Genomic DNA, 18,928 nt, shown 5'->3' with positions numbered 1-18,928 from the left:
AGGGTATTTACTAAATTAGATCTGCGGGGTGCTTACAACCTGATTCGCATCCGTGAGGGGGACGAATGGAAGATGGCTTTTAACACCAGGGATGGGCACTATGAATATCTGGTGATGCACTTCGGGCTCTGTAATGCCCCAGCTGTCTTCCAAGACTTTGTGAACGACATCTTCCGGGATATGCTCTCCACCTCGGTCGTAGTCTATCTGGATGATATTCTCATCTACTCTCCAGATATTGACTCCCACCGGAGAGATGTTTGCAAAGTCATCGACCACCTACGGGCAAACTCCCTCTATGCCAAGTTGGAGAAGTGTATGTTCGAGCAGGAGTCCTTACCTTTCCTGGGCTATATAATCTCCGCCCAGGGATTGGCTATTGATCCTGCCGAACTACAGGCTGTGATGGACTGGCAGGAACCCGATTCACTTAAAGCGGTGCAGCGCTTTATGGGGTTCATTAACTACTATCGTCAGTTCATCCCACACTTCTCAACTTTGGTAGCTCCCTTGGTTGCCCTCACCAAGAAGGGAGCAAATCCCAAGTTGTGGTCAGAGGAGGTCTCCAAGGCCTTTCTCTCGATTAAGTCACACTTCGCTAGCGCTCCCATCCTACATCGCCCCGATGTAGATAAGCCATTTGTCATGGAGGTGGATGCCTCTCCAGTTGGTGCTGGAGCAGTCCTTTTCCAAAAGGATGCTCAAGGTCAGAAGCATCCTTGCTTCTTCTTCTCCAAGACCTTCACACCAGCGGAGAGGAATTATTCCATCGGGGACAGGGAGTTGCTAGCCATGAAGTTAGCTTTTTCAGAGTGGAGACACCTCTTCGAGGGAGCTCGCTTTTCCCTTCCAAGTGTTCACTGACCACAAGAACTTGGTGTACCTGCAGACAGCCCAGCGGTTAAATTCTTGCCAGGCCAGATGGTCCTTGTTCTTCTCCCGGTTTCATTTCACCCTCCATTTTCTTTCTGGGCAGAAGAAAATTCGGGCCGACGCTCTCTCTCGCTCCGTTGTGTCATCTGTGGAGAAGGAAGAGGAGCCTCGGCTTATTGTCCCCACCGAGAGCTTGAGAACTGTGGCCCCGGTTTCGCTAGAGTCTGTGCCTCCGGGCAAGACTTTTGTACCATCCAGTTTGCAACCGGAGGTTCTCTCTTGGGCATACTCGTCCAGCGTGGGTGGACATTTTGGTTCCAAAAGGACATCTGAGTTACTGGCGAGGACATACTGGTGGCTGCATATGGCTCGTGATATCGCAGAATATGTTCGGGCGTGTGTCTCTTGCACCAAGAACAAGTCCCCTCGGCAACGGCCAGCTGGTTTGCTTTACCCTCTGCCGGTGGCGGACAGGCTCTGGGAGATGGTCGGGATGGACTATGTAGTGGGCTTACCCAAGTCTCGTAACTGCACCATTATCTGGGTGATCACTGACCATTTTTCCAAAATGGTGCACTTGGTGCCTCTTCCACGGCTACCTTCTGCACGGGCTCTGGCTGTGTTGTTCATCAAACACATCTTTCGCCTACGCGGTATGCCAGACAAAATTGTTAGTGACCGGGGTCCCCAGTTTGCGTCTCGATTCTGGAGAGAGCTTTGTCGTCTACTCAGTATTGAGTTGAATCTCTTTTCGGCATATCATCCTGAGATGAATGGGTTGGTAGAGAGGGCCAACCAGACCTTGGTCACATATTTACGACATTTTGTCTCTGCCAGGCAGGATGACTGGGCATCTTTGCTACCGTGGGCAGAGTTTGCGCTTAACAACGCCGTAGCCGACTCCACCGGTCAGACTCCATTCCTCCTAAATTACGGTCAGCATCCGCGTGTCCCTGTGCCCATGCCTGTGTCTTCCGCCGATTCCAGGGTGGCAGACTGGGCTGTGGAGGCATGGGACATTTGGGACCGCACTCAGGATGCCATTCGGGCCTCCAAGGAGAGAATGAGGTCCTCCGCCGATGCTCATCGGCGCCCCGCTCCGACCTTTGCTCCTGGCGACTTAGTGTGGCTCTCCGCCCGTAACATCAGGCTGCATGTTGAGTTCACTAAGTTTGCACCTCGCTTCTTGGGTCCCTTCAAGGTTCTCAAACAGGTTAACCCTGTAGTCTACCGTCTGGCCCTTCCTCCACGCTTGGGTATCACCAACACCTTTCATGTGTCCCTCTTGAAACCCGTATACATGTCCCGGTTTTCCGAGTCATCTGCCAGGACATCGGGTTCGTCTACGGACGATTACGAGGTGAACGCTATTTTGGGGTGGAAGGTGGTACGTGGCAAGAGAGGACAGGTCCTGGGAGCCTGCTGAACACATTTAAGCTCCACAGCTCATTGCTGCCTTTGAGCGTAGCAAGGTCCAAGGAGAGGGGGCCCTAGGAGGGGGAGTAGTGTTAGGTGTCGAGTTCCCGCCTCTGCACAGGGGGAATCTCGAACCATCTCTGCTGCGGTCTCCCATTCTTCTCCAGCCACAGTGGAGTCTGCTCAGCGGAGATGTCATTCCCAGCGTCTTGCTCAGTCTCACTCTGTGCATTGGATTACTGCTGCTTTGCCTGCTTCTGCCATTAAAGCCAGTGTTGGGCAGCGGCGAGCAGATGCTTTTGGGATCTAAGTCCTGCTTTTTCCCTTCTGAGCATGCCCAGGGTGAGATCTCCCATTGGAGATCGAGGGTCACATGCTCAGATGCTGCAGCAGTTCCCATTGGTCCTTTATTGGAAGGTCCTGAACGTGCTGCAGCTATATAAGCAGCGCATGACTGCATGGCCATGCACTAGTGTACATTTGTTAACGTGTGTGTGTTGTGAATGAAAGTCGTTCATTAAAATCCCCTCCCTATTGGATGACTGTTCGCGGAAGGTGGGTGATTGCTATCTAGCGCCCGACTTAGCTACCAGCACGTTACACACCATACAGCGTCTAATTGCTGTGACCGCCAGTGCGGTGCCGTGCGCTTTCACAGCGCTTTCGTGACCCAAGCCTGGGTGGTTAGTGGCGTCTGCCAGTGCGGCACCACATGCACTCTCGTGCATCTTTATTATTACTTTGGTTACGCTGACACCCCATTAGCGGTGTCGAGCGCAAGTAGTCTAGTCGGACTCGGATCCCAAGTCTTGGAACTGAGCTTGGTGACTCCTTGCTTGCGCTCTTGTGTGCGGTACCGCGGCCCTGTGACTTAACAGGGTTCGCTTCCTTCACACAGGGTGAAGTTAACCCGTGTGTGTTTTTGTTTTCACATTGTACCGCCATATAGTCTGTCATTACTTGGCAGCAGGTTCCATCTCTGCACGGTGGACCCCGGGCTGCGAATGCACCTTAATCTATCTTATTATTTGGTGCGTTCCGCTAGCCCTTACACACGGACTTATAAAATAAAGGGATGGATGTAATACTCATTACAGGTACTTTATTGTGATGACATTACTTTGAGGTCTAAAAATGTGGTGACAGGTTCTCTTGAATGACTAATTTACCTGGTAATATTTTGCATCTATAAAGAGTCAGGTGAGTGCAGAGCGCTGCAGTGAGGGGTTAAGTTGCGTATTCTCCTTTTCTACTCATCTGACTTTACTTGCAGGTCAGTGACTGTAAGTTATAAGCTGCCTGGGCGATGACAATTCAATCAGCGCATCTCTCGGCAGCCTAGACCTGTGTGATATCTTGTCTGGGCTCCGCGATTGTCGCCACATTTTCCTCGATTAATAGAGATATATATATTTTCTCGCTTCAGTTGGCAAAGGTGATTTCTACTGATTTTATTACATTCGCTGTTATGAGATGCCCCAGTTATTTGGTCAGACGTCTTCTCTAGATTAGGCAGTGCTTTCTTACTAGTGCGGTGCAGCAATACGAGGAAAAATAGAAGAACATAAATCCAGCTAACTGAACTAGAGGGAGTCTTGTGTTTTTTTTTCTAATACAATTTCTTAGTTCTTTTAGCTCCACGATGATTACCCTACATAGCAGGAAGTTATCAGTTATGGCTCCTTGCAGGAAGGAAGAAACTCAACAAGGTCAAATCCAACTGCAAATTAAGGCCAACGACTGAACTCTCGTATCAAAAATCTCCACTGTAGAGATGGATATAGTCTGCCGTAGCTTTTACAGATGAAGTATACAAATTGCACAAAGGATTGGGGTTTATTGCTATTTAACACATTGTGTGAATCAATATGAGCATAACTGAAATAATTCTTCAAGAAGGGGAGATAGTTCCTGTCCTCTGGGCACTTTGGAATAACTCTCTTTTAGGTACTTGCTAGAATTAACCAAGCGGCAGCCCGGAAAAGAGTTGAGTTAAGAGGTGAGCAGAGTTGACAGGAGATGACAGGGCAGGATCAGCAGAGACTATGGAAGTTGACTCCTTATTCTAGTGAGATCTCAACAAATTCTGTAACAAGACAAACCCTTGAATGTAACAATCCAACAACGCTCATAAGGCCACGTTCTCACGTTCAGTATTTGGTCAGTATTTTACATCAGTATTTGTTAGTCAAAACCAGGAGTGGGTGGTGTAGCTCCATTCATTGTTTATATCAAGCTGCCGCTAGCGCACAGAGCTGATCGGTAGGCGTGCTGGGTGTTGAACCTCAATTGTTCCCATATTGATGACCTATTAAAAAAACAGATCATCAATATCATTTGCCTGTAGAAGTCCTTTAATTGCAGCCAGTAGGCAGGCAGATACGGCGGTAACAATTTTCTTCACTTTGTTGGCTTAGGATTATCATTCACTGTCATTTTTTTCATTAAGGCACTACTGTGACATTTTTGTTTTATATCACCCCGGAGTGCTATTACTAATGTCTGCTCCAGGCCTGTAGTAAAATACTTATGAGTCACGATCTTCTGCTCTTCCCAGCGCGGCTCCGGGGTTCTGCTCTGCCATTTTTGACTGCAGCTCCTGACTGACCGGAAGTCAGAGGTAATGTTCACAAGCTCCCAGTGTAAGTCTATGAGAATCTCATTCTGGCTCTCATAGACTTAAGGTACCGTCACACTAAGCGACGCTGCAGCGATACCGACAACGATCCGGATCGCTGCAGCGTCACTGTTTGGTCGCTGGAGAGCTGTCACACAGACAGCTCTCCAGCGACCAACGATCCCGAGGTCCCCGGGTAACCAGGGTAAACATCGGGTTACTAAGCGCGGCCCTGCGCTTAGTAACCCGATGTTTACCCTGGTTACCAGCGAAGACATCGCTGAATCGGTGTCACACACGCCGATTCAGCGATGTCTGCGGGGAGTCCAGCGATGAAACAAAGTTCTGGACTTTCTTCCCCGACCAGCGACAGCACAGCAGGGGCCTGATCGCTGCTGCCTGTCACACTGGACAATATCGCTAGCCAGGACGCTGCAACGTCACGGATCGCTAGCGATATCGTCTAGTGTGACGGTACCTTTACATCGAGAAGTGACGTCCGATCCACTCAGCAAACACTGGAGCCATCCGGCAGGTCACAACTAGCAGAATAGGACTGGAGCGGTGCTGGGAACAGCCGAAGATGGCAGCTGGTAAGTATTTTACTACACACAGAGAACATGCATCAGTTATACCAATAAGATATAAATAACCCCACCCTATTAAATCATCATGGCTACTGGAAGGAGTAAGTTGTATTTCTGATTCCACAACCCAATGGTCAGGATGGAAGCAGAGCTCTGACATCACAGAAATAGGATCAGGCACTTTCTAGTTACACACCAGTATGGATATGAGCAACATGATGCACTACATCTGGGTGACTGGCCTCTTTTTTTTTGCATATTACAGGTCCGATACATGAAGGTGTTTTTGCAAGAATTCTGATTTAAAATACTAAAATACTTTAAAATTTTGCAAAATGTTTGCGCAACTCGAAATGATGCTAAATATTGCGACATTTGACTTTTTGACGCCAGTCCAGCTTTGCCAATATTTTGCAAGAAATAAACTGGAGCAACATTTATGGTGGAGGTGCCTAATGGTTGTACTAATGTAATAAGCGTCAAGTGCCTCTTAATGAATTAGGCGCATTTTACTCCAGCACCGCCTTCTGTAAGACTGTCATACAAAATGCCGGCCTTAGTGAATGGAGCCCTAAGTGTACAATTAGAATACTTGTCAGCAATCCCGTCCTGGTGTCTATGTGGATATTCAACAATATTTTACACCTGTCTGAACCCCAACTAACATCACACTGTGGCTTCTCGCCATCCCACTGGAAACCAGTGCTTGAACCTGCCCATGGATTCTGTAATATATAAGGAACCGTGGGACTGTCATGGGAAATCGAAGCTACCACCAGGGACACTGCCAAAATTTATGTCACAGGTGCTATTTTGATAATTGCTCCTATTTTAACTATTTTTACCAAATAAAAAAAATCAACACTACGTCTACTTTTACTACAAAACTATTGAAAATAGGGAAAGGTAAAAAAAATATATATATGTAAATGTGATCACCAATGGCTCCTACAGAATACATATAAGAAGAGTTATCTTGTCCCCAAGAAGGATTCTGTTTGTTCTTCGTTCTGAAAGTGTGAACACCACAACCCCTGCAGTGCCGCATCGGGACTAAGGGAACTAAACATATAAAAGTGGCGGCTGGACTTGAAGTATGTAAGATTTTATTACACATCTGGGAACTATTAGATGCCGAGCTTCTGGCTGTTAAGTCACATTTCTGTGATCATTTCTTACTTTGTACTCCATGAACTTGCTATAAGGAAACTCGTCACCTCTGATGAGCTGGGAAGCACCCGGCAGACGATACCACAGGGAGGCATCTCGGGGATTACAATGAAGATGAGCACTGACTATAGACTCAACAGTCTGACTACGCAGCATATCCTACATCTCCAAACCTATGCCAAACATTTTGTTATCATTTATTTTTAATTATTAGTTTTCATTTTTATGTTTTCTGAGTTACAGACGCACTCCTCCTCCTCACATCAAAGTTTTTATCCTCTATATATTGCAGTCATCATATTAAATAGCACTGTGTACTTACAATTGCTTATTTTGCCTTTCTACCCAGTTCATTCTTCTCTTTGCCGAAACAGGAAATCTCTTTTCCCTGCATTTATCATTCCCCTTTTCAACCCCTGACCTAGCTCCTTTTTCCTACCCCTATCAAGGACTTTTGCAGTGATTCATAAGTCATGCAGGGAAAATTGACCTCCTGTTTTTACATAGAACGTAAAATGATTCAGCTAGTCTGTTTTTAATCACGTCATGTCATAGACCTAATGGAAACCAGACAAAGTAGCTTGGTAGAAAGGCAAAATGAGCAATTGTAAGTACACAGTGCCATATAATATGACGACTGCAATATATTAAGAGGATACAAATTTTGATAGAAGGAGGAGTGCTTCTTTAATATAAAGCACAAAGTAAATAAAAAATCTAAAGCATAAAGATGTACGAAAGAAAGTAGCCAACTTTATTTAGTGGACAGCTATTTTGCTAACTTTTTTTTGGCCCAGGGAACAATGCCCTAAAGTCTCTTCACCAGTTGGATCTCTGTAAGGTTACATTCACACATCCGTGTCAGACATGTCCTAGTGGTGTCCGTTTTTTCTTGCTCACACACCATAGAGTCATGGAGTTTCACTGAGCCATACACATAAGTTTAAAAACCAGATCCGTGTGTCCGGCCCACGAGACTCAGAGCAGGTCTTGTTCTCATCAGTTTTGTGGATCAGACTGCGCCAATAAAGCCTATGGGGATCTGTGAGACACAGATGATACTGTACTAGCAAGACAGACTTTGTACTTCAGTTTTTCATCCTAATTTAATTCGTTTTTAACTGATACATTTTTAAGAGTCAATGAATAAAAAAAGTTAGAGTCTACCTGCTATTGTAAAAGAAAAGAGATGTAAAAAAAACCTTACGTCACTAGTAGAGATGAGTGAATAGGTTCGCAAACGATCTTTGCCATGTTCGTGCCATATTGGTACCCTATTCGTGCCAAACGTTCACATTAGCGTTGCGCGCCGCTGCGTCGGCGACGCAACGCACGACGCACAAAAAAAGCGCGCAAACGCACGCAAAAACGCTGCGTTTTGCGACGCGTGCGTCGTTTTTTGACGAAAATCGGACGCACGAAAAATGCAACTTGCTGCATTTTCTTGCGTCCGACGCTAGCGTCGGAAACGACGCACGTGTCGGAAAACGCAACAAAAAAAACGCACGCGTCCCCCATGTTAAACATAGGGGCGCGTCGCCGACCCAACAGCTAATGTGAACGTAGCCTTATTGCTTGACTATTGTTTCCGAACATGTTCACTCATTACTACTCCCATTGACTCCAATGGCCGAACTGAATATTGAAAAATTTGCTCAACTCTAGTAACTAGGTTGACACCTGAGAAAAAAATTACGGTAGTCCTTTTCTCTTGGAAGGTAGGGTATGTGCACACGTTGCGTGTTTTCAGCAGATTTTTCTGCAACAAAAACCAGAGTGAACACTTTTGGCACATTTTTACAAGCATTTTTGATTAGTTGCTACTTACGTTTTTTTCTTGTTTATTTGAATGAGTTAAAAACGCAGCAAAAACATTGAAAGACTTAACATGCTGCTGAACTGCGGCGTGTGAACAAGCCTCAAGAGTGCACTCACACATCCATGTTAACGTTTGTGCACTGCCCAATTTATTATCGGACAGAACAAACCCCTCTGATTACATACTTATTTTGATCCATGACTTTCATGGACCTCATTCACGGATCTGTTATTTTTTCAGACTTTATGGCTCTGAGTGCTGTCCAATAAAAAAAATGGATGTGTGAATGCACCCTAATGCTCACATGGATGTATGAATCTTGCCTTATGATTATGGCATATTTTTCATACTGAGCGACATTTGGATGGCACATTGTGGAACATTTATAAGCGTCCCTTCTGTTCCCCTGAATAATAACCCCCCAAATTGACGGAAAGACCAATTTAATACACAACACCAAATATCTCCATTTTTACATAAACATTTCATTTAAAAAAAGTGCAACCATTCACAACAGGAGCAGAGACAGAAGAGGTCCCCTGTGCAAGTACAATATACGTATGGGCCCTTTGAAGTCCAAAAGCTCCTAATAATGCACAATACCACTAGCTTTGGAGGTGGTAGTGACCCTTGACCTCTTGGGGATCTGTGCGGCTGCACAGGTTGCACCAATGCTATATCCATCCCTGATTGACAAGCATAATCATTATGGGGTAAAGCATAATTATGATAGCAGAATTGCAAATAATTTTTATCATCTTGATGCAAATTGCACATGGAAAGTTCCTCTGTTGAATTTCAGATTTGTAATTTACAGAGGATTGGAGTGATATTTGCCTTGTAACCTTTGTAAATGATCACACCTGCTGATTGAGCGTTCTGCCATATGCTTTGAGAGAGGGATTGAAACATTAATATCCAAAATAACTTCAAGAAGCAGAACCTAATTCCCTGCGCAGTCCGTGGGCTTCAGACATACTTCATCCAGACCGAAGCTCCCCAGACATTCCGCTAATGGGCAGAGTCATTACACATTCTCACGCTACGTCCATAATAGATGCTTATCCAGCGGCCGTAGCAGGGGCTTCTTTCTGTTCTCCTTTTTCAAGGATGTACTTTGTTGTGCAATATTTCAGTTTACAATATTTTTTAAAGATCGAAATTAGGATTATGGAAGGAATCTTACAAGTATATTACCTAAGGACGATCAATGGAAGAAAAACTGAAACACAGGGTCGGACTGGCTCATCGGAAAACCAGAGAGTTGTCCGGTGGGCCCACTCCCAGCCCAGACACCGAAGCACTGCTCATCCGATGTAACTCCTGCCTCCACATTCGTGCCTGCCATGTCCGGTATTCCAAATGTGTGCACCTAGTGATGCGCGCTTTATTCTATACTTGCGGACCGGCTGCGCTCCTCATCAGCACATGATGTGAAGTGCAGAGTCTTCACATCACCTGCTGCATATTCACAAAACCAAAAAATTGCAAAAAGGTCAAACAAAATAATTTCCATATATAATAGTTATGAGCTTTTAGGATTTATGCACATTGCGTTTCTGCCCTAAGAGACTGTAAAGCTGGCACTATCATAAAATCATCTCAATAAGTTAATGCTGCAATGCCGTGCACAACCTGCATATATGCAACCATTATGGAGATGGTTTTAAACAAAAGCATGTTTCTCTGATCCAGCCCTTTAATATATACAACTGCGATGTAAGAAAAATAGCTACAATTAAAGAAGAGTTGTCAAATTTTCAGAGTTCAGAGCTGTAAATCTCCCTTTGTACGTAGTAATAGAAGATACAGTTATATGAAAAAGTTTGGGCACCCCTATTAATCTTAAGCTTAGTGTTTTCTAAAAATTGTTTTTTTTGCAACAGCTATTTCAGTTTCATATATCTAATAACTGTTGGACACAGTAATGTTTCTGCCTTGAAATGAGATTTATTGTACTAACAGAAAATGTGCAATCTGCATTCAAACAAAATTTGACAGGTGCATAAGTATGGGCACCCTTATCATTTTCTTGTTTTAAATACTCCTACCTACTTTTTACTGACTTACTAAAGCACTTTTTTGGTTTTCTAACCTCATTGAGCTTTGAACTTCATAGCCAGGTGTATGCAATCATGAGAAAAGCTACTTAAAGTGGCTACTTGCAAGTTGTTCTCCTGTTTGAATCTCCTCTGAAGAGTGGCATCATGGGCTCCTCAAAACAACTGTCTAATGATCTGAAAACAAAGATTATTCAACATAGTTGTTCAGGGGAAGGATACAAAAAGCTGTCTCAGAGATTTAACCTGTCAATTTCCACTGTGAGGAACATAGTAATGAAAATGGAAGAACACAGGTACAGTTCTTGTTAAGGCCAGAAGTGGCAGGCCAAGAAAAACATCAGAAAGGCAGAGAAGAATGGTGAGATCAGTCAAGGACAATCCTCAGACCACCTCCAGAGAGCTGAAGACACAAAAGAGAATAGTAAAACCAAAAACACTCAGTATGAAAAAATGTTGCAGTAATCCGCAAGTGCTAGTAAAAGATGTAAAAAACAGGGTATTTGGTTGATTCGTTTTTTGCAAAAAATGTATACTAAGCTGCTCTACCAATCTTCACGGTATACCCTTATCAGAGCAGTCCTAACTAATGTATGCAATCCCTATCTGATGTATTTAAAAACCTGATCATCTGTATATAACCTGTGTGAACAGGGTTCAGAGAGGAAAAATCCATGTGTGCATACAGGGTAGAACAGCTTTTGTGCAGATAGCCCAAGAGGAGTGGTGGAACTCCCCAGTCTTGTAGACACAAGAGAACAATTATGGAAACAGGAACACATGGGCTACTTGCACAGTGAACAAGTCTGTATGATCATGTTCACACACCACCAAGAAACCTGAAGACACAAAAGAGAATAGTAAAACCAAAAACACTCAGTATGAAAAAAAAACATTTTTTGCAAAAAACGTATCAACCAAATACCCTGTTTTTTACATCTTTTACTAGCACTTGCGGATTACTGCAACATTTTTTCATACTGAGTGTTTTTGGTTTTACTATTCTCTTTTGTGTCTTCAGGTTTCTTGGTGGTGTGTGAACATGATCATACAGACTTGTTCACTGTGCAAGTAGCCCATGTGTTCCTGTTTCCATAATTGTTCTCTTGTGTCTACAAGACTGGGGAGTTCCACCACTCCTCTTGGGCTATCTGCACAAAAGCTGTTCTACCCTGTATGCACACATGGATTTTTCCTCTCTGAACCCTGTTCACACAGGTTATATACAGATGATCAGGTTTTTAAATACATCAGATAGGGATTGCATACATTAGTTAGGACTGCTCTGATAAGGGTATACCGTGAAGATTGGTAGAGCAGCTTAGTATACATTTTTTGCAAAAAACGTATCAACCAAATACCCTGTTTTTTACATCTTTTACTAGCACTTGCGGATTACTGCAACATTTTTTCATACTGAGTGTTTTTGGTTTTACTATTCTCTTTTGTGTCTTCAGGTTTCTTGGTGGTGTGTGAACATGATCATACAGACTTGTTCACTGTGCAAGTAGCCCATGTGTTCCTGTTTCCACCTCCAGAGAGCTGCAGCATCAACTTGCTGCAGATAGTGTAACTGTGCATCGGTCAACTATACAACGCACTTTGCACAAGGAGAAGCTGTATGGGAGAGTGATGCGAAATAAGCCGTTTCCGCAAGCACGCCACAAACAGTCGGCTGAGGTATGCAAAAGCACATTTGGAGAAGCCAATTTCTTTTTGGAAGAAGGCTCTGTGGACTGATGAAACCAAGATTGAGTTGTTTGGTCATACAAAAAGGCGTTATGCATGGCGGCCAAAAAACACAGCATTCCAAGAAAAACACTTGCTACCCACAGTAAAATCTGGTGGAGGTTCCATCATGCAATGGGGCTGTGTGGCCAATGCCGGCACCAGGAATCTTGTTAAAGTTGAGGGACGCATGGATTCCTCTCAGTATTAGCAGATTGTTGACAATAATGTTCATGAATCAGTGACAAAGTTGAAGTTACGCAGGGGATGGATCTTTCAGCAAGACAATGATCCAAAACACCGCTCCAAATCTACTCAGGCATTCATGCAGAGGAATAATTACACTGTTCTGGAATGGCCATCCCAGTCCCCAGGCCTGAATATCATTGAACATCCGTGGGATCATTTGAAGAGGGCTGTCTATGCTCGGCGACCATTAAACTTAACTGAACTGGAATTGTTTTGTAAAGAGGAATGGTCAAAAATACCTTCATCCAGGATCCAGGAACTAATTAAAAGCTACAGGAAGCGACTAGACGCTGTTATTTTTGCAAAAGGAGGATCTACTAAATATTAATGTCACTTTTCTGGTGGGGTGCCCATACTTATGCACCTGTCAAATTTTGTTTGAATGCAGATTGCACATTTTCTGTTAGTACAATAAACCTCATTTCAAGGCAGAAACATTACTGTGTCCAACAGTTATTAGATATATGAAACTGAAATAGCTGTTGCAAAAAAAAACAACAATTTTTTATAAAACATTAAGCTTAAGATTAATAGGGGTGCCCAAACTTTTTCATATAACTGTATACAGAGGGGAAAAGAAGTATTTGATACACTGCCGATTTTGTAAGTTTTCCCACCTACAAAGAATGGAGAGGTCTGTAGTTTTTATCCTAGGTACACTTTACCTCTGAGAGACAGAATCTAAAAATAAAAAACAGAAAATCACATTGTATGATTTTTAAATAATTCAATTGCATTTTATTGCATGAAATAAGTATTTGATCACCTTCTGAGAAGCAAGAATTCTGGCTGTCACAGACCTGTTAGTTTTTCTTTAAGAAGCCCTCCTACTCTGCAGTCATTACCTGTATTAATTGCACCTGTTTGAACTCGTTACCTGTATTAAAGGCACTGTCCACACACTCAATCAATCAAACTCCAACCTCCATTATGGTCAGGACCAAAGAACTGTCAAAAGACACCAAGGACAAAATTGTAGACCTGTACAAGGCTGGGATGGGCTACAGGACAATAAGCAAGCAGCTTGGTGAGAAGGCAACCACTGTTGGCACAATTATTAGAAAATGGAAGAAACACAAGATGACTGTCAATCTTCCTCAGTCTGGGGCTCTATGCAAGATCTCATCTCATGGGATAAGAATGATTCTGAGAAAGGTCAGGAATCATCCCAGAACTACAATGGAGGACCTGGCCAATGACCTGAAGAGAGCTGGGACCACAGTCTCAAACATTATCATTAGTAACACACTAAGCCGTCATAGATTAAAATCCTGCAGGGCACGCCAGGTCCCCCTGCTCACAACAGAACATGTCCAGGCCCATTTGAAGCTCACCAGTGACCATCTGGATGATCCAGAGAAGGCTTGGGAGAAGGTAATGTGGTCAGATGAGACCAAAATAGAACTTTTTGGTATCAACTCCACATGCAATGCTTGGTGGAAGAATAAGGATGAGTGCAACCCCAAGAACACTGTCTCAACCGTGAAGCATAATAATTTTGGGGGGTGCTTTTCTGCAAAGGGGACAGAACGACTGCATCGTATTGAATAAAGAATGGATGGGGTCTTGTATAGGAAGATTTGGGCCAACTATCTCCTTCTCTCAGTAAGAGCATTGAAGATGGGTCTTTGCTGGCTCTTCCAGGATGACAATGACTCAAAACACACAGCCAGGGAAACCAAGGGGTGGCTCCATAGGAGCATTTCAAGGTCCTGGAGTGACCTAGCCAGTCTCCAGACCTGAACCCAATAGAAAATTTTTGGAGACAACTGAAACTCAATGTTGCCCAGTGACAGCCCCGAAATCTGAAAGATCTGGAGAAGATCTGTATGGAGGAGTGGGCCAAGATCCCTGCTGCAGTGTGTGCAAACTTGGTCAAGAACTACAGGAAACATCTGACCTCTGTAATTGCAAACAAAGGTTTCTGGACCAAATATTAAGTTCTGTTTTTCTATTGTATCAAGTGCTTATTTTATGCAATTAAATGCTAATTAATTATGTAAAAATCATACAGTGTGATTTGCTGGATTTTTGTTTAGATTCTGTCTCTCACAAGTGAAGTGTACCTACGATATAAATTACAGACCTCTCCATTCTTTGTAGGCGGGAAAACTCGCAAAATCGGCAGTGTATCAAATACTTATTTTACCCATTGTATCATAGCAAGACGGATGACATCTCCAGTTGGAGCTGTAATAAAGTCATATTTAATGGAAAAAAATTATATATACACACGCACCCTTAATTTTCGGCAAATTTTAATATCGACTTAAATTTCTTATGAAACAAATTTGATATACATTATTATCAAGCTGCAGTTTACATCACAACCATTGGTGGCCACAAATAGACTCGTATGGCATAAACATCTCCAAACAGAGTATCACAACATTTTATTTTGAGAGCGTGTTACATTGCACTATTGATATCAAGGTATGTCAAACCAAGATAAAAAAATAGGAATGTTTGCAGTGACATAACTATCTCAGTTTCTGGGTTTTTGGGTTTGGGGGTTAGTAACACTATAACAGTAACATTTGCATTCTTGAAAAGGCAAAGACTTTAGATAACTAAGCAAACTCTCTTTGTTAGATGCTCTCACTAAAATTAATCATGCAAATAACCAAGCCTTAAACGGTCAGTAAGGTCTGAAATACTGTAGTTAAACCAAATCAAAGATTCCATATTTTACTATTATTATTTAAAGGGATCCTGTCATCAGGTCAAAAGTGGCCAGTTTTTGCTCTTAATTTATTCTAGTTGCGCCCCTAAGTATTCCGGTTTTGTTTTGTTTTTTAATTTTCCATATGGTTCCTGAAATATGGGCCTTTATATTTAGTTTTAATTTTTATGGTCTTTACCAAAGGGGTGCGGCTCACATGGTAAATATGCAGAGTGGCCAAAAGACACACACCCTGTGAGCCACACCCCCTTGGTAAAGGCCATCATAATTATAAACAAACAATACTCTTGGATAATTGGGAATAAAATAAGGAAAAACTGTCCATTTTTAATCTGGTGAGAGATCCTCTATAACAGAGGTGTCAAACTGCATTCCTCGAGGGCCGCAAACAGGTCATGTTTTCAGGATTTCCTTGTATTGCACAAGGTGCTTGAATCATTCTGTGCAGGTGATTAAATTATCACCTGGGCAATACAAGGAAATCCTGAAAACATGACCTGTTTGCGGCCCTCAAGGAATGCAGTTTGACACCTCTGCTCTATAATATACAGCAAGTTGTACTCGAAGTGTCGGAATCTTTCTAGAAAAGTCTCATTCATAGACTGTTTCGCTCTTCCAAAGACTCAACAATGCAAGATTTGATCAAAAAGGAGAAAGACAAACAAAACAGGAGATTCCACATCGCTCTTCATCAATTACGATACCCTAGGACTCACCAATGGTGTACCCTCTCTTCAGCTCCCCTCTTCTTGGGTGGCGTTTTTGAGTATTTGCAGTATTGTGCTCCTCTTCAGAGATGGCCTTACTAACCAGTGGTGGTTTACTTGCTTGTGGTGGTGTATCAGTAAGAGGATTATATCCCGGGGAGGCAATGTCCACCGACTGGGACTTTCTTTTCAACCTGTTGAAACATAAGTTTGTTTGCATATTAATTAGATCATCATATAAATATATAATATTATTATTTTTGGGAACTGGATGTTAAAATGAGTAAATACTAAAACAACATACAAAAAGATGGAATGGCCACTGATATTTTAATAATCTTTGCACAAACCAAATACAGTACAACCAAATAAAAGAAACTTTGTAATATCTATTTTTGTCAGAGAAATTTCCTTTCTCCATTTATGAAGGAGAAGAGTGAAAAGAACTGAATGGAGAGTGACACAGATGCCTGCTAATGTTTACTAGTAACTGTTTATTTCACCCAAGAGCTGGATGCACAGCTACACCGCTCAATACTACTGTACAATGTCCTCCATACATACTACTTGTAAACCTCTGATATGTAGGGACAAGAGAGCAGGACTGCCTCATGCATGTGTATACTGTGCAGAGGAGGCATCATAGAGCAAGTCTCATAGAGCTAGTAGCCCACGGACAACTGATAATTAGAGCCTGCAAATGGGAAAAATAGTGGAAAATGCAGGATACAAATCATAAAATGGCCTATTTTTAAGGAAATTCGAAAATCATTGGCAGGAGGGGTTTTGGTTCCTCTGTTAATAATCCTTTGGTACAGTAGAGTGGCAGTAAGAATGTCTCTCTCTTTGGAGGACCAGTCTTGTCCTGCATTACACAGGAAGCCCAATGATTTTAATTCACACTGTGTAATAATTCATTTCACCCATAGTGGTGCTGTCAAGATAATGAACACTTATTTCCAGGTTTCTCCACAGATAACACCTGGTTGCAGAAAAATGCTAATGACCAATTTAGGTGGTAAATTGGTATATGTTGGGTATATAGAAGGTGGTAAATTTAGGTATATATTACAAAATTACATGAATGGAAAAGGAATACTAGTGAAAAGCCATTGACAGTAACGTTGGTAGGTGTGTAACGCAAAGAATCATAGGACCTCATAGCATAACTGAGACCCCCACCCTAGTAAGACCTTTACGAAATCTATTACTTTTTATTTAGTTAAAGGGTAAAACAAGCTATCCCCTACCTTGTTGCTCTGGGATAACATGGTGAACGCTAGGGGTCTGACTATTGAGTCCCCCAGGGATCCCAAGAATGAGGCCCTAGAACCCTGTCTTGAATGAAGGTAGAGGAGCATTCTCTCCCTCTGCTCCATCTATTGTCTAAAAGATTGCAGGAGAAAGTCAACGAGCCCCTTGATAGGAGTTATAGAAAGAAAAAAAAAATGAAAATGTAAGTTGTCCTGAGCCTGCATTTCTCGGCACAAGTGCTGCCCTTCTCCTGTGCTTCGTTCCATGCGGCTCCATCAATATTACCTAGTTAATTCTATTTTCAAGTGTGCGTATTCTCAGAGGAGAGGTTATGTGTAGCCTCCTGTTTCCCAGCAGATGAGAGGCAGCATCTGGCTGCTGACAAAATGCATAATATTAATTTGGAAGCTCGTCTCCGGAAATTTGATTAATTTGATTCCATTTTGCCAATATGGCATCATAATTGAGCATGACCATAATACGAGGAGCGGACCTCTGTTTGGAGGTCAGGTCTCTTATTAGGTGATTTCGGCTGAACACTTAGCTGGAGGCTTCGTCTCAGCACCAGATTGCATGCCGCAGGTCTCAGGATACATAAATACCCGTAATGGAGATTGTGTAAATGTGCTGCAGATGTTCCGGTCGCATATACTGACAGCTGTATTTAAAGGGATCTTATTACTTTTTTTTCTACAAAAAAAATTCGGCAGATGATAAGAAATAACAAAATAAACACCTCTTTCCCCATCCAATGATCCAGCACTGATGGTGCTCCGCCTGCAGCCGGAGTCTGTATCCGCGAGAGCCATATTGTCAGTAGTATGGCACGTGACTGCACATACTGACCGCTTGTAAATAAAGACTGACAAGACCGCAAGAGAATCAGCATCAGGGGAAAGATTAGAAAATGTATTTTATTTTGTTATTATTGTAGCAATTTTTTTTTAACATAAAGTTGGATAACACCTTTAAATGGAATCTGTCAGTAGGATTACTCCTCCTAAGCAGTCCATATGGGCACAAAGGTCATAGGAAGTTGAATAATATGATAATTTGATATCTGCGATTCCATGTCTTGAGAAAGCCACGTTTTTCTTAATATGTAAATGAGCTGTTAAGATCTAGGGGCGGGACATAGATCTCCCTGAGAATCTGCCTCCAGAGCTTATTGTAAATGAAAGGGGGTGTTACCAGTGTGAGACGTGTAATGACTGACACTTTAAGATGAAAAAAGCCTAAAATGCAATATTTTACTACAAAAAAAGGTGCAGAAAAAGAAGATTGATTAGGGCCAGAGTGCCTGCCTGTTTCCTAAGCTCAAGTATTCAGTGCTGTAAGATGTATTGTGAGCGGCAAGAAGCTCATAAATATGTACGGAATGGACCTCAACCGGTCCCTGAATGCAAACAAGAGATTCCAAATTCACTTCAATTCCAATGTTTGTGGCAAAATCATAATATGTTGTGTTCATACTTGTGTGTTGGGATGTCACACTGCGTGATGGGCTGTAGGACCAGTACACTTGTGAGTGGTGTCCTACCATACTAGGGGCTGTAGGACCATTACACTTGTGAGTGTCATCCTAATACTATGCGAGGGGTTGTTGGGAAATCTTACTTGTGTGTGGAACCATTATACCATACTAGGGGCTATGGGACCATTATACTGTGTGAGGGGCTGTGGAGATATCATACTTGTGTGTGGGGACAGCAGACTTGTGTTAGGGACTGTGGGGACATTGTACTTTTGTGTGGCAACATAATAC

At 42.8% G+C, this 18,928-nt stretch overlaps 1 protein-coding gene across 4 annotated transcripts in view; it reads right to left on the bottom strand.

The window, feature by feature from the left end:
- Positions 1 to 18,928, bottom strand: part of OXR1 (oxidation resistance 1) — a 556,560-nt gene that overhangs the window by 223,363 nt on the left and 314,269 nt on the right. For all 4 annotated transcript variants that reach the window (XM_069731767.1, XM_069731768.1, XM_069731769.1 and 1 more), the window contains one exon: positions 15,919 to 16,103. In XM_069731767.1, coding sequence (XP_069587868.1) covers positions 15,919 to 16,103 — 185 coding nt within the window. The remainder of the gene's footprint in view (positions 1 to 15,918; positions 16,104 to 18,928) is intronic.

This window comes from Ranitomeya imitator, chromosome 6, assembly GCF_032444005.1.
Source record: "Ranitomeya imitator isolate aRanImi1 chromosome 6, aRanImi1.pri, whole genome shotgun sequence".
In the NCBI taxonomy this organism is placed as follows: Eukaryota; Metazoa; Chordata; class Amphibia; order Anura; family Dendrobatidae; genus Ranitomeya; species Ranitomeya imitator.
This window is presented reverse-complemented; position numbering and strand designations above follow the sequence as displayed.